The sequence below is a fragment of the Trachypithecus francoisi genome, unplaced genomic scaffold, assembly GCF_009764315.1.
Source record: "Trachypithecus francoisi isolate TF-2019V2 unplaced genomic scaffold, Tfra_2.0 Lachesis_group16, whole genome shotgun sequence".
Classification (NCBI taxonomy): domain Eukaryota; kingdom Metazoa; phylum Chordata; class Mammalia; order Primates; family Cercopithecidae; genus Trachypithecus; species Trachypithecus francoisi.
Genome location: NW_022681461.1, coordinates 5,369,447 through 5,386,073, shown reverse-complemented (window position 1 = coordinate 5,386,073; position 16,627 = coordinate 5,369,447). Strand labels below are relative to the sequence as shown.

The window sequence follows — 16,627 nt, the reverse complement described above, 5'->3', positions numbered from 1 at the left end:
CCTCTATTTTCTCCAACTTGTGGGTTTTTGTGTGAATGCATCTGTTGTAGCAGCCATAGGGATGTATCATTCAGATCTCTCTTCAAAGTTATCTGATGTGAGGAGTGTAGTTGGTACTTTCAGATCCATCAGGGCATTTCTGCAAAGGCCACGCTCCCCTTGGTCTCCTCCCAGACACTGACTTGAGGAAGTCAGAGGAACAAAGCCAGGCTATTTCTGCCCAATTCTGAACTCTACTAAAAGGAATCCTTGCCTGGGAACTCTCCATTGGCCTGACCGACTTTGTCTTAGAGTTGTGCTGCAGTCTGAGTTTCTGCTAATCAATCTTCGTTTTCTCTTGTTACAGGTGTCAGACCCACACTGGAGTCTGAAGGCTCTCTCGACCTACGCCTGCTCCATCTCCAGTTTATCGTCCAGTTGTGTTTCCTCTAATAAATTCTTGCACATCTAACTTTGTCATGTCATCTGCTTCTTTGGGGACTCAAATTATCACCCAGAATTTTGGGAAGAAGTTTTATTAGATATCTAGTCCACTGTCTTAATACAGAAACCACCGTGAAGTTTTTATGTTCTTTAAAGATTACACATTTCAAGTTTCATCTATCTGTGGGAGAATGAATTACTTTCAACACATTTATATCTGAGTTTGTTTATTGTTCTGATTTACTGAAACTTAAAATATTCCATCAAATTATCCAGGAAAATCCAGGTGGCAGAAATATGTATGTCCATTTCATCAAGAGATCTCAAATAAATTTTAAAAGGCCAGAAAATGATATATATACTATGCCATTTAAATTGCTTCTACCTTCTATACTGAAGAACTCAAGTATAGAAATGAACTGTGGTGCTGAGGTAACACTGTAACCCGCTCCCAATATGACTGCATAGGTGTCTAAGGTTAAGTGTGAAGATTACTGTGAGGTTTCAAGTTACTTAACTAACCAATCCCATTTGTATTTCAATCCAAGCAGCATATTTTACATGCACCTGAAGGAAACATCTTCAGTGTGTTCATGTGTCTGTCTATGCGCACGTATGTGCGGGGGATGGGTGTAATCAGGGAAAGGCTGACTGACCAACATTGATAAGTGCATGCTAGAAGTCTGCTGTTGTTGGTAATACAGAAACATACACAGTCTTCATATTCAAAGTCTTCACGGGGATGTCTTCTGTAATTTCTAGAATGGAAAGAAAAAGTTGAAAAAAAATCAGTATTTTACCTATTGGGGGTGAGTATTTAAAAAAATGTTAACTGCTGTGTAGTAAGGAATTTGGCCTTAAACTAAGAGTTCTGCCCTTTGCCCCAGCTCCTGAGTGGAACCTCTAAATCCTTGGAATTTCTTAGTAGGAGTCTTTGTTTCTCATGGTGGGCACGTTCCCCAAACCTGACAGTTGTTGCTAATGAGGTGATTCAGGGTAGTGCTGGTCACGACAGAAAGACCAAGTATATGATTTAGGATAGGGACTCTGGGTCGCATGGTATTATCAGCTGAGAAAGACAGCAATCATGTCTACAGAATGAAACCTCGATAGAAACTGACACCAAGGCTCAAGTGAGCTTCCCTGGTTGGTAATATAGTCTCTGTGTTGTCAGATGTAAGGGATGGGAGAAAGAAACATTATCCATGACTCCAGGGGTCTCTCTCTCTCTCTCTCACTGGTTCTAATGTGTATCCTTTCCCTACCCTAATTCAAACCATGAGTGTAATACCTTTCAGTGAGTCTGAGTCCTCCTAGCAGGTTACTGAACCTGAGAGTGGTTTAGGAAAATCCCTGGAACTTGCAGTTGGTGCCAGCAGTGATGGGGGTCTGATGTGGATCCTTTACTGAGTTCATAGAACCCTAACTCTGTGCAGGTGGAGTTAGATTTTGGACAGACTCCTGGAGCCTTCTGGAGGACTATGCCATCACTTCACAGTTTGGCTAACTCTGGGTACTGCCAAGATGGTTATTTTTCTTCATAAACAGATACTTCCTATGTCTACAAAAAAAGCCCAGAAGCTGTGCCAACTCAGTATCCCAGATATGTGGTTTCAAAATATGATTCTCTATAATTTGAAGAACAGCTATTTTCTATGTCTGGAGAAGTTAAGAGGACATAATAAGCCTAGGACATGTTTGCTATGTGAGAAAGCAAGAATTTATCAAAGACAAAGGATCATGTTAAAGAATACAGGATCCAATATGGCCAATAAGGAAAACTCTGAACATCCAAAAATATAACCCAAATGCAATTGATTAAAACACAGTGAATATACCACTCAAAAAGAAAACAAAGAAAAAAGAAAATTTAAAGTTATCTGCCTACTGTGGAGCATTTTGCTTCTAGTCAGATCTGAATTTAAAGCAAACAGATGAGCTTTCTTTAAAAATAGCTCTGGTCCTACCTAGCAGGCAATCCTAGATGTGAGAACACTCTCAAAGCTACTTCCTTAACAGATCATCACAGGACCTGGAGATGATGTTTAGAGTTTAGTGGAGCAAGCAAGAAGACATTTAAGAGTTTCTAAACTGGTCAACATTTTGTGGCTCTTCTAATTTATCAAGTTACTGATACTTTATGAAAGACAATTCTGAGAGAAAAGGCATAATGAAAATGAAGCTACAGATACTAGATTGGAAACATACTGAATTAGAAAAAGTTCCATCTTTGTGGTAATCTTAGGTAAATCACTAAACCTTTAAAAGCTCTCACCTACTAAACTTTTGCCTACCTAACATCACAGAGTAAAGAGAAGACAGAAAGGCAGCAGAGAATACAGAAAGGTTATGGGAATTGCAGGTAGTATTATAAATACATAATTCACCCAGACACAATTCTACCCCTGACCAGCTTCAATCATGCCACTGCATTTCCTTGCAAGAACAAGTGAAAGATAAATGTCATCTTCAGCTCCACTGCACAACAGTACTCGGTGACCAACAGATTTGAGAGACAAGAAAAGAGTTATGAATTATCTCTAAAGTTTTATATAAGCTTATCAAAATAGAAAGCTACATTATTAGAAGATCTTTACTACCATACCACAATGAAAGAGCCAAGTGTGTTCGAGGGAGAGTGAAAAAAGCCTTTGATAGAATAAAAGACTCATGGACAGAATTACCAAGACAGGAAAGGACAGAATTATCAGAGCAGGAAGGATCTTGTGTGGAAGGGAAGATTCTGAAGCATAAGAGAATACGGAGCTTTGGGGGCTCTAAGCAAAGGAACAACATCAAGGCAGGAAAGTTCATGAAGACAGCTCCGGTGAAGAGTGCAGCCTGCAGACTGGTGACTTGGATGGACGATGAGGCCCGAAACTAGATGAGAGGGAAAACGACCAAGGAGAGTCACTGAAAATCAACCCAGGGAGCCAAGGAGGAACCCAAGAAGAAACAGAGCTTTAGTATTTAACATTATGACAGAAAATTTACAAGTATGATATGCAACTAAATTAAAAAAAAAAAAAAATAGCTGCACAGGAAGAAAATGGGAGAATTCCACAGGCCAAAAATAATGACTCCCATGGGGTCTGGTGGCTTAATGCTTTTGGCACTAAAGAGCTAGGAAAGCAGGGAAAGAAAAGTCTCCGGTATATACAAACTGGGAAGTCCAACAAATCTCGGCTGAAGAAATTGGAACTTCAAATAAGAAACCCATAGCAAAAGGGTCAATCTGAGTAAGTTCCTTCACCACGAGAGAAAAAGTGAAGAGAATGTATTCGGTTAATAATGGCCTTTCAAAGATATGCCCAGGTTCTAAATTCCCAGGAGCTGTGAATGTAACTGTATTTGGAAAAAGAGGAAACAGAAGAGAAGGAGGCAACGTGACCACGGAGTCAGAGACTGAAGTGATGTGGCCACCATTTAAGGGATGCCTGGAATCACCAGAAGCTGGAAGAATAAGGAATTCTCCCACGGTGACTTCAGAGAGACTGGGCCTTTCTGACAGCCTAATTTCAGTGTCTGGCCTCCAAGGCCGTGAGAAAAGAGACCTGCTGACTTGAGCCGCCCCATTTGTGGGACTCTGGCAGCCACAGACACCAACACAGAGAGAAGCGCCTCACCTAGCTTCGTTTTGCAGTAGGGATATACAGATCCTGTCTCCATCAGAACTCCTGGCCTTTGTGTATGACTGGGAAAGTCATAGCTTTTTTTTTTTTTTTTTTTGAGACAGAGTTTAACTCTTGTTGTCCAGGCTGGAGTGCAGTGGCCAGGCTGGTCTTGAACTCCGCCCACCTCAGCCTCCCAAAGTGCTGGGATTACAGGAGTGAACCACCACGCCTACCCAGTCAGTCACAGCTTTCTTAACATTCTCCCTATGGTCCAAAATAATTGAGTTTAAAGTGGGTCTGGGTTGACAGTGTCTCCAAGGAACCAGACATATGCTTCTTAAAACTGGGCTTCAACAGAAACATAAGAGAACAAGCAAAGCAGATGGGCAATGTAAACAGAAAGATGGAAACTCTTAAGAAAGAACAGCATGGGCTGGGTGTGGTGGCTCATGCCTGTAATCCCAGCACTTTGGGAAGCCAGGGGTTCAAGACCAGCCTGGCCAACATGGTGAAACCCTGTCTCTACTAAAATTACAAAACTTAGCTGCGCATGGTGGCACATGCCTGTAATTTCAGCTACTTGGGAGGCTGAGGCAGGAGAATCACTTGAACCCAGGAGGTAGAGGTTACAATGAGCTGGGATCGTGCCACTGCACTCCAGCCTGGGCAACAAGAGTAAAATTCTTGTCTCAAAAAAAAAGAATAGAATGAAAATGGTAGAAATCAGGAGGCAGGGTGTGGTGGTTCATGCTTGTAATCCCAACACTTTGGGAGGCCAAGGTGGGAGGATCACTTGAAGCCAGGAGTTCAAGAACGACCAGCCTGGACCTTACAGAGAGGCCCTGTCCCTACAAAAAAATTTTAAAATTAGCTGGGCATGGTGGCAAGTGCCTGTAGTCCTAGCTAGGGAGGCTGAGGTGGGAGGATTGTTGGAGCCCAGCAGTTTGAGGCTGCAGTGAGCTGTGATTGAGCCACTGTACTCCAGCCTGCATGACAGAACAAGACCAAGTCTAAAAAAAAAAAAAAAAAAAATCAAAACACTGTAACAGAAATATAAAGACTGCCTTATACCAAAAAACGTACACCTAGGGAGACCACAGTTAAACTGCAGAAAGTAAAAGACAAAGGGAAAATCTTCCAGGAAGCAGAGAAAAGACGCACCTTACCTGCAGAAGAACAAGGATAAGATAAAAAAGCCAAAATTATCCAGAATGTAGTATATAAGGACAAAAGGAGGGGAAATAGGAAAAGAGAATAAGAGGCAGGATAGAGTGAGAAAGTCCATCTAAAACATGTTTAAACAAGGTGTTAGAAGGAGAGAATACCAGAGAGAATGAATAAGAGGTAAGTTGGACAAGATGTCTGGCAATTTTCCACAAGTGCCAAAAGACACAAATACTGATGCAGAAAGCCCAATAAATACCAGGCTATCAGGTGTTACAAATAAAAGGACGGGATGGTAAAAGTTTTGAGTTGAGATGTCAAGAATGGGTATAAACAGAAAAAAGCAGATCCCACAAAGGGAAGCTGTCGGGGGAAGTGATTGCAGCGGCAGCAATATTAAAGTGAAGACGTTTGATGTGCAGCAGGATTACAGAACGAAACTCAGAGGGCAGGGTGAGGATCTCAACAGAGAAGCTGACAGAGCAGCCACAGAAGCTGAAATCTCTGAATAGTGCTAAGTGGGAGAACGGGAGGAGGAGAAAATACGCTGCCTGACACCAGCAAGTGCAAGTCGCCATCCTTAATTTCTATTTTCTAGATAATAGAATGTGGAATATGTCAACTGATGACCTAGCTCTTCACAGTTATGTGTCTCAAGGAGAAAACGCAGGTAAGCATGTTTTATAAACTGTAAAGGGAGGTATAATGTCCCCTGTAAGTTTCCTTCGGGCTATTTTACAACCCTGTGATAATTGTGACTTTCAGGAAAAAGAACAGTTTCAGGGTCAGCAAATATGCTAATTTACCTAGAAGCATGTATTTTTAATCACATACCAATGTAGTTTTTAGATTTAGCAAAAAGTAATTATCCTTTTAATTGCTATTAAAAAATAGTATTACTGACTGGGCGCCATGGCTCACGCCTATAATCCCAGCACTTTGGGAGGCCGAGGCGAGCGGATCACCTGAGGTCAGGAGTTTGAGACCAGCCTGGCCAACATGGTGAAACTCCATCTCTACTAAAAATACAAAAATGAGCCAGGCGTGGTGAGTGACAGGCGCCTGTATTCCCAGCTACTCGGGAGGCTGAGGCAGGAGAATCCCTGTTGCTGGGTTGAAGCCCCGGGCCTGAACCCAGGAGGTGGAGGTTGTAGTAAGCCAAGATTGTGCCATTGCACTCCTGGGAGACAAAGACAAAGTGAGACTTAGTCTCAAAAAAAAAAAAAGGAAAGGAAAGAAAATTATATTATGGCAAATTTCTGGGGAAAGAATAACAAAACAGGATTACAATAGTACTATCTTACACGTATATGCTACAAATGGTTAATGGCATCAAAATCTACTTTCAACAAAAATAAAAAATTTACAGTCCATAATCTCCTTACCTTGTGTTTGGGTCTCATTCAGAAACAGCTTTAGCTTCCTGCTCCGAAGGCCAAACACCTTGGCTGCTTCATACAGGAGACCTTGGTGGGTGAGTCCATTCTGCCCACGTGGGTTTTCAAGCAGGAGAGTGCCCACTGTCCCCATTAAACACTCTAAGGAAGAACGAACAAACTGGATTAAATCTCGAGAGTCCACCCTCCATCTCCAAAAGAGATGGCCACTGCAGACAGCTCTAACAGGCAGTGCTGAGGCCAGCAGCGGGTCCAGGAGGATGACTGCGACCGCTGGAGATGCAGTCCATGCAGTCACAGCTCTGAACATTTCATAGAGGTGAAGGGGAAGGGGAAAAAGAAAAACAAAAACAAAACTTAGATAAAAGCCCAGCAGCTTGGGGGGCAGATACTCAGTACACAGTCAAGCGAGGAGCCTGAAGACTTCAGTACAAATGTGCACCATGAGGATCCTAAAATATCAGGAAAGTATACAAGTTTTCAGAACATTTTCTCCAGAAAAGAAAGTAAAATTAGAGATTAAAATGTTTTGGCACTCAAACAATTTAGTTATAATTTTTACCTTAACCGATTTTTTCATTTCCTAACCATGCCAGATGGATGAGAGTCTCTATAACACACCAAAAGAAAAGCCTGTGGTTGCTCCCCAAAGGAGCGGGGGAGCCCACACTTTAAAGCAATACTTTGAAGCCAACTAGAAATATACACATATTTGAATATTAAAGACAACCTCAATGCCCAGCACCCCACAATCTGCCTGCTGTGGGAGGCACATACCTTGTGGCTCTGCATTCAGGAGCTGTAGGTTGATATACTGACAAAGAAGAGGACTAGAACTGCTGATCAGAGAGGGAGCCGATCCCGCAGTCACACACAGTGTTTTTCCACTAAGACTCAGTAAGTCGGTTTCGTTTTGTATTTCTAAAAATAACAACAACAATTCTTTCAGGGTTAATGAACAGTTCAAAACTGAAGTCATTCAATTTTTCCTATCTATCATGTATCTTTTTACAACAATGCTTTCCATTTAATTTCTGTTTATCAAAAGACATTGCCTTTTCTATAAAACCAGCCTTTAATGACATGCAATGGTAGGAAATCTTAATGTTGTAAAATAAACATCATAATATTCATAATCTGAAATATAGGGCAAATTGTTTTCTCTATTTTACTATTTTCTCTGTATGATACAGCTCCTCTTAAAATTTCCTCCTATATCAGAATCTCAAGCTTACATTAAAAAATGCTAACTACAGTCAGAAGATGTTATTTGACACTGGAACAGATGTGAAAGAAAGCATGATACACAGAACATATGCAGCGTAATTTCATTTAGAGAACATTAAATGTTGCTTGGGGATGCATGCACAGGCAGATGACTGCTAATGGTTGTGATACAGGACAGGCCCACAGGGCAGCCTCCAAATATTGAATGGAAATGGCAGGTATGAGACTAGGCTGGGGCACTGGCTCAGAGGAACCTGCTGCACCAGTGGCTAGATGCTCATTCCCAGCCTAGGCCCACATGGTCTCTTCTCTCAACCCCAGGTGTGGCCTTATAGGAAGTCTTCCAGGACTGGCTGGCAGAGAAAGAAAACATTTTAGGGCTTGCTGCGTAGGGCTTTACTGCACAATACGCTGCACCATCCAAAGTAGACAATTACAGTCTTACGGCCCTGTTCTGACTCTGGGTAGCCCTAAAGAATAGTGATGGGTGGAAATCCTCCCAATGGGCACAACTTCATTCAGTGCAGCTGGCTGGTCATTTTGCTCGGAGAAAGACCTAGGAGTAGATCTACACTGATTCATGGACACTGGCCAATAGCTGGACTAAATGAGAACAGTCAGGGACTCAAAGAACAGAATTAGAAAACTGGTGACAAGGAAGTTAGGGCAAGAGGTATGTGGACAGATCTCTTCAAATGGGCAGACTGAATGAGAATTTAAAAATGGGTGGGGCTGGGCACAGTGGCTCACACCTGTAATCCCAGCACTCTGGGAGGCAGAAAGGGGAGGAATGCTTGAGGCCAGAAGATTGAGACCAGCCTGGGCAATATAGCAAGACCTCCTCTCTACAAAAAAGAAAAGAAGGGCTGGGCGCGGTGGCTCAAGCCTGTAATCCCAGCACTTTGGGAGGCCGAGGCGGGCGGATCACAAGGTCAGGAGATCAAGACCATCCTGGCTAACCCGGTGAAACCCATCTCTACTAAAAAATACAAAAACTAGCCGGGCGAGGTGGCGGGCGCCTGTAGTCCCAGCTACTCGGGAGGCTGAGGCAGGTGAATGGTGTAAACCTGGGAGGTGGAGCTTGCAGTGAGCCGAGATCTGGCCACTGCACTCCAGCCTGGGCAACAGAGAGAGACTCCTTCTCAAAAAAAAAAAAAAAAAAGAAAAGAAAAGAAGTAGCCAGGCATGGTGGCATGTATCTGTACTCCTAGCTACTTTGGAGCTGAGGCAGGAGGATTGCTCGAGCCCAGAAGTTTGAGGTTATATTGAGCTATGACTGAGCCACTGTACTCCAGCCTGACGGATAGAGTGAGACCCTGTCTCCAAAAAAAAAAAAAAATTCAGTGGACATGACCTACTCTGCCGCCAGCCACTTCTGCCCTTGCCCAATGGACGGATGAACAAAGGGGCCACCCAGGCATGGGCTCTGCAACATTACTTCCATCCCCTAGGGTTGATTTTGCTACAGTTGCTACTGTGTATCCCAACTACCAACAGTGGGGACCATTACTTGAGCTTTCAATATAGCGTTATTGCCAGGAAAGATGAGCCAGACTCTCGATGGCAGCTTGGTTATACCACACTGTTTCCATTACGGGAAAAGGCAGTGATTTGGTCTTACTGGAACACACTCCTTTTGGACATGGATTTGCCACTGTCACCCATAATGCTTCTGTCAAACTCACCATCCATGGACGCAGAGAATGTCTTATTCACCAACATAGCACTCCACATAGCATTACTTCTGACCAGAGAACTCATTTTTCAGCAAATGAAGTGTGGCATTACATGTTAATATATATCAGCCAAATCTTATTTTTCCACTCTCCTACTTCCTTACCATATAACATGAAATATTTGAACAGGTTAACCTTGTATCTCAGTAAAGTTAAAGAATAGCAAAAAGAGGAGGTATGGCTCAGCTAGAAGAGAAATCAACATCACCCAAAGAAGGATAAGGTAACTTTCTATCTTGTTTTGGGTAATGAAGTTAGCATCTTTGAAGCAGTACAAGAAATAGTTGAAAGTGTGATTTTTAATCTACTAGGGTCTTTATTCGCAAGTTAAATATGGTTTAAAGAGCCATGTATACATGTCAAGATCACAATGAGGTGAACTATGGTGGTTTCATTCTGTGTCAATGCAGCTAAGCTAAAACTATTTCCCAGGTTCTCTGTCTGACCTGGTTCTGGGTAATGGCTTGATCACAGAGAAATCTACACAGGATTTAGAAGGTAGAAGTTTAGTAACAGTCATTATGCTAAACAGGCTAACATGGGGCCCGTGCCCCTGGTTTTCTCAGGTTGCTGTGGATCTGCTGACTTGTTCAGTGGGACAGTGAGCAGCCCACGCTCCTGCCTCTGCTCTTCCAACTTCCAGGCCAGGAATGTGTGCAACTCTCTGGAAAAGTATACCAGCAGTTTCTTCTGCAAGACACCTGTCAGTGTCAGATGCGGTCAGAGAGATGTGCACTCCAGCCTGTTTTTGCTTTTCTCTACTTCTCATCCTATAGTGACTTCAGGCAGAGATCCAGCTTTCCACTGACTTACACACCACCTTGGTGGAACCCAGTTAGATTCTTCTCAGACCGCTAACTTGCTACCTTCTTGTAGACCTTTACTTGGTTTCTCCCACGTTGCTTTTGCTTCTCCTATCCAACCTTTAATGGATACAATAGCAAACAGTTTTCCAGTGGTTCCAACAATTCATTATCCAGCAGTGAATGAGGGTTTCTATTATGCAATATCCCTGACAACATTTGAGTCTGTCAGATTCTTCTAGTTTTTGCCAATCTGGTGGCAGTTAATAGCACCACACTGTGGTACTATCTTGAAAGTTCCTGATTACCATTAAGATGCACGCGTTGTTCCTTAGTCGGCCGTTTACATTTCTTCTTTTAAGTTATTTAAGTTTCTGAAAATGAGCATTCAGATTCATAAAATGAGTATTAGTTTTCTGAGGCTGCCATAGGAAAGTCCCACAGACTGCAGGGGGCTAGGGAATAAAAATAAAAGAAATGTACTGTCTCAAAGTTCTGGAGGTCAGAAGTCTGAAATTAAAGTGTTGGCAGATGTGCTCCCTCTGAAAGCTGCAGGTGAATCCGTTTTTGCTTCTTCCTAGCGTCTGGAAGCTCCTGGCAATCTTGGTTGTTTCTTGGCTTGCAGCTGTGTGTAACTCCAATCTCTGCCTTTGTCACCACATGGCATTTTCTCTGTGTGTCTCTATGTCTTCACATGGTCACCTTCTTATAAGGACAACAGTCATACTGGATTAGGGGCCCACGCTACTCCAGTATGACCTCATCCTAACTAGTTACATCTAAGATAAACCTATTTCCAAAGGTCACATTTAGACATACAAGGGGTTAGGACATACCTTTTTTTTTTCAGAGGTCACATTCAATACGTAATAGTGGGAGAACGCATCTGTAATTCTTTAAAAAATTTTCAGGTTTGCTTTATTGAGAATCCAGATTTAGTGAGATCCAGGCATTGTGTTTAATGAAGTTAAAACTCACGGTTGGGTGTGGTAGCTCACACATGGACTCCCAGCACTTTGGGAGGCCAAGGCAGGGGGACTGCTTAAGGCCCTGGGTTCAAGACCAGACTGGGCAATACAGTGACTTGGTCTCTCCAAAAAAAATTAAATAAAATTAGCCGAGCATGGTGGTGCATGCCTGTAGTCCCAGTTACTTGGGAGGTCAAGGCAGGAGAATTACTTGAGCCCAGGAGGTGGAGGCTGCAGTGAGCCATGACTGCATCACTGAACTCCAGCATAGGTGACAGAGTAAGATCCTGTCTCAAAAACAAAAACAACCTCACAAGGGAGGACTCTGAAGGCTGAAGTCCACCAGCTGGCTAACAGGTGACAGGGAAGGATTAGAATCATTAAGCCCAGGGTTTTAGTCACATCACACAATGAGGAGGCATGAACAGACACTGCAGGCAGGCACTGCTGAAGAGTTGGGCCCTGACTCAAGAGAGTTAGGAAAAATGCAAAAGTTATATAGTACAACTGACAGCAAATTAAGACCTTCACCAATCCATCTCAAGTCAAAGGCCACAGGCTCCTCTCACTTTCCACATACCTGTTTCATCATGGAAGACAGCCAGCTCTGTATTTTTCAAACCAAAAATGCTAGTGACAACACTCTTCAGCTTTAAAAGGTCCAACCTATTATCACCTTTTGGATTTTCCAGGAGCAATACTCCACCTAAAAAGTCACAAAAATGACACCTCAATCAGACAAATAAAACTGAAAAGAAAATGTTAAATTTGGAGGAAAAGGGATAGAAAGGGGTTCAAGCCCTAATTATTTTCCTTTTCCCCCAACTATACACTATATATATGTGTATATATTGCTTATTATATATATAAAAGCATACCGAGGATGGAGATACATATCTATGTATAGTGTATATATTGCATATATACTCTATAGCATATATATACACTATACACACATAGATATGTATCTCCATCCTTGGCATGTGTTTTGGCAGTCCTTGGTAGATATGGTCCAGGCATAGAACTCTACCAGGCAATCTGTTCTTGTCTTTTTCTAGATTAAAATCTTTGTATTCATGATTCTTATTTTTGATTCTCATTTTTCATTTTGTGCCATTTGTATATCCCCACAGGTCAGGATGGGCCCCAATGTTGATTCATTCTGCACCTTAGATTCATGTACAGATATTTACTTTATTAATATATTTGAACATTTTGAGTTAACTGTAGAGCCAAATGCACATAGTGAGATACCATGGGCCCTTTACCCAGTTTCCCCCAATAGTGACATTTTACAAAACTACAGTATATACCACAACCAGCATACTGACGTTGATGCAACCCACCGATCCTATTCAGACTGCCTCAGTTTTACTTGTACTCATTGGGGCATGTGTACGTGTGGGTATGTTTAGTTCTATGCAATTTTATTACTCGTGTAAAATCCTGTACCCATCACCATCATTAAGATAGAGAGTAGTTCTGCCACCATGAGAATCCTCATGTTGCCTTTTAATATCCATACCCAACTCCCTTTCAGGCTCATTCCCTCCTTAACCCCTGGCAAACAACAGTCTCCATTTCTATAATTTTATCATTTAAAACGTTATGTAAACGCAATTATACAGTATGGAACCTTTTGGGACTTTTTTCAGTTGGCATCAATTTCTTTTCTTTTTCTTTTTTGAGATGGAGTTTAGCTCTATCACCCAGGCTAGAGTGCAGCAGTGCAATTTCGGCTCACTGCAACCTCTGTCCCCCGGATTCAACAGACTCTCGTGTCTCAACCTCCCAAGTAGCTGGGACTACAAGCACCCACCACCACACCTGGCTAATTTTTGTATTTTTTCAGTAGAGATGGGGTTTTACCATGTTGGCCAGGCTGATCTCAAATTCCGGACCTCAGGTGATCTGACTGCCTCGGCCTTCCAAAGTGCTGGGATTACAGGCATGAGCATCTGTGCCTGGCCTCAGTTGGCATCAATTTCTAAGGATTAAAATAAGTTGCTGTGCTAATTGATAGTTGTTCCTTCTTATTGCTGTGTAATGTTCTATGACACGGATGTACCACAGTTTGTTCAGCCATTTATCTGCTGAAGAATATCTGGGTTGTTTATAATTTGGTGCTATTATGAATACAAGTACTCTATACGTTCATGTGACAGTGAACATAGTTTTCAGTTCTCTGGGATAAACACTTAGGAGTGCAACTGCTGAGTCATTATAGAAAGCACATATTTAGTTTTCTGATAATGCCAAACTATTTTCCAGAGTGATCATACCATTCTATATTCCCACCAGCAATGTATGAGATGCAGCATTTGGTGCTGTCACTACTTTCAGTTTTAGTCATTCTGATAGGTGTGTATTAAGACCTCAATGTGATTTCAACTTGAATTTTCCTAATGGCTAATGACGTTAAATACTGTCATGTACATTTCTGTCATTTGTATATTCCCCTTGGTAAACGTCTGTTCATATCTCCACCCCATTTTCTAACTGGATTTTTCTTTACTGTTGAGATTTAAAAGATCTTTATATATTCTAGAGACGTCTTCTATCAAATATGTTGTTTTATAAAAATTTTCTCCCAGTCTATAGCTTGTCTTTCATCCTTTTATAGGATGTTCAAAGCAAAACCTAAATTTTCGTTTAGTTAAATATATCACTTTTCCCTTTTACGGACAGTGCTTTTGTGTCAAGGCTTGAAAACTCTTTGTTTGGCCGGGCGCGGTGGCTCAAGCCTGTAATCCCAGCACTTTGGGAGGCCGAGACGGGCGGATCACGAGGTCAGGAGATCGAGACCATCCTGGCTAACACAGTGAAACCCCGTCTCTACTAAAAATACAAAAAAAACTAGCCGGGCGAGGCGGCGGGCGCCTGTAGTCCCAGCTACTCGGGAGGCTGAGGCAGGAGAATGGCGTAAACCCGGGAGGCGGAGCTTGCAGTGAGCTGAGATCCGGCCACTGCACTCCAGTCCGGGCGACAGAGCGAGACTCCGCCTCAAAAAAAAAAAAAAAAAAGAAAACTCTTTGTTTAATGTTTAAATGAAAAATCTTAAGACGTTTCCAAAAACACTAGTAGAACACTTTGGCCACCGAAGTGAGTAACCTTAATTTATTCCATCTGCTGGGAACATACTTTGGATTCAGCTATTGTTTCATAAAACTAGTATGTTTTATATTACAGTACCTGGTACATGGCTACAGTTTTCAAATGAAAGCTAAGAAATCTGCTTGTCTGTATGTTTACATATGCCTGTGCATGTAGGTATGTTACATATATGTGTTCTCTTTCTTTCTTTATTTTTTTTGAGATGGAGTTTTGCCCTTGTTGCCCAGGCTGGAGTGCAATGGCACGATCTTCGCTCACCGCAACCTGCACTTCCCGGGTTCAAGCGATTCTCCTGCTTCAGCCTCTCGAGTAGTTGGCATTACAGACATGTGCCACCATGCCCAGCTAATTCTGTATTTTTTTTTTTTTTTTTTAAGTAGAGACGGAGTTTCTCCATGTTAGTCAGACTGGTCTTGAACTTCTGACCTCAGGTGATCTGCCGATGCAGCCTCCAAAAATGCTGGGATTACAGGCTTGAGCTACTGCACCCAGCCATGAGTTATTTTTCCACCTCCAGACAGTATGGTCAGAAATTCATTCATAAAAGATTTCTATTTAATAGATTTAAAGAAAAACAAGCATTTCACATAAATTAAGTATTCTCTCAGCAATACAGAAACTAACACAAATGCTTTTCAAGTTCACGTGACTTGGGTAAGAATACATAATGCAGATATACAACTTTTAAATCCTACCAGGATTTACTATCAAATAAGTTTATGTTACCTCCACTAGATATTTATAATTACAGAACTGAGTTCAATCTATGAACAAATGTGCAAGTGGGTGCCAGTATCCATTACTTTACGTTTACTGAGCACAGCAGTAAAACAAAAAAACCTCATCTATTAAACTTTTTAGGATTCTTGTTTTTGTGAAGACTGCTGAACACACACATGCTGTAAAAGTAGCTAACAGAGATAACTTGATGGGAGCCAGCTCTGTGTGTTATGTCTACTCAAAAATAGCTCCCCATTGGTAATGCACACCCTTAGGGTTTTGCTAATTTAAATGATGAATATTCATTGGATGTGTGTTTGTCAAGAGAAAAAGACTAATGTTTGCCCTAAAGTAGAATGACTTGTTTCACAGTAAGAGAAAGGAAGAATTTAATCCAAAACAGAATAGATATAAGAAAGCTGTAGTAGGTTTGTGGAAGAGGAATCTTGGAAAAGGAATTTTATGTGTGGTCAAGCTGGCTAAGATCTGAATGAATTTATTTATAAGTTATCAAAATAATAAGCCTTAATAATACCAGCACTTTGGGAGGCTGAGGTAGGAGAATTGCTTGAGGCCAGGAGTTCAAGACCAGCCTGGGGAGTGTAGTGAGACACTGTCTCTACAGAAAAGAAAACAGAGAAACAAAGAGTCCTCTCTATTAAAACTGCTCAGGTCTTTTTATAACTGTGTAACTTTCTATATTTTTTAACTGTGTAACTTTCTATATTTGCCTTTGAATACTTTTAATTATCACTCTGGTTAAATGAGTGACTATAGTTTCAGTGACCTGCAATCCTATTAATCAAGTGTTTTAAGCCTTTGACATTTTTTACTAGCTTCCCAAAATCAAACTCTAAACTTAAGTCTTTCTGACCTCGAGCTAACTTTGGGACTTCCAGAGGCACCCCGAAATACCTCAAGAGAATTCTCTTTCATTATGAAGAGAAATAGTAAACAAGTCAGACTTATTTGACTATGTAAGATCTGCATGGGAAGCACTGTCAAATAAGAAATGATGTTTAACCTTCTTTAATTTGCACAAATAATGTGTTCCAGAAATTGTGTGCAATTCCTAGAAATCTGATAGACCTGGTCTAATGTTATCAGTCACAATTCTAGTTACCTTAAAATGCTGTATACCACAGAAATAACTAAACTTCCTTATCAACTGCAACATTATTATTATAATGAACTCTCATCGGATATTTAACCATGGCCATTTAAAGTCTTGTCATCCAGCGACAGCTAATTGGTTTACTCTGGTACTTTCCTGAAAGCTATTGTAAGCAACTGTGAATCTAAAGTGTTTCATCTTTGAGGAGATGCAATGGAAAGGACTCTGACAAGTACAGGTTTCTGGTGTTACGGTCACACCATTGGACCAGGTAACAATTTCCAGAACTCTAGTGAAGTAATTAACTAATTCATGATGCCGTCACAATGGCAATGACATTTTAACCT

General features: G+C 41.5%; 1 protein-coding gene across 2 annotated transcripts in view; it reads right to left on the bottom strand.

Moving 5' to 3' along the window:
- Positions 1-633: 633 nt before the first annotated feature.
- The window catches only part of IARS1 (isoleucyl-tRNA synthetase 1), a 78,108-nt gene continuing 62,114 nt past the window's right edge, over positions 634-16,627 (bottom strand). For both annotated transcript variants that reach the window (XM_033236784.1, XM_033236785.1), the window contains exons 31-34: positions 11,913-12,038; positions 7,376-7,519; positions 6,587-6,739; positions 634-1,181 (exon numbers count right to left, since the gene is read on the bottom strand). In XM_033236784.1, coding sequence (XP_033092675.1) covers positions 1,099-1,181; positions 6,587-6,739; positions 7,376-7,519; positions 11,913-12,038 — 506 coding nt within the window. In that variant the 3' untranslated portion in view covers positions 634-1,098. The remainder of the gene's footprint in view (positions 1,182-6,586; positions 6,740-7,375; positions 7,520-11,912; positions 12,039-16,627) is intronic.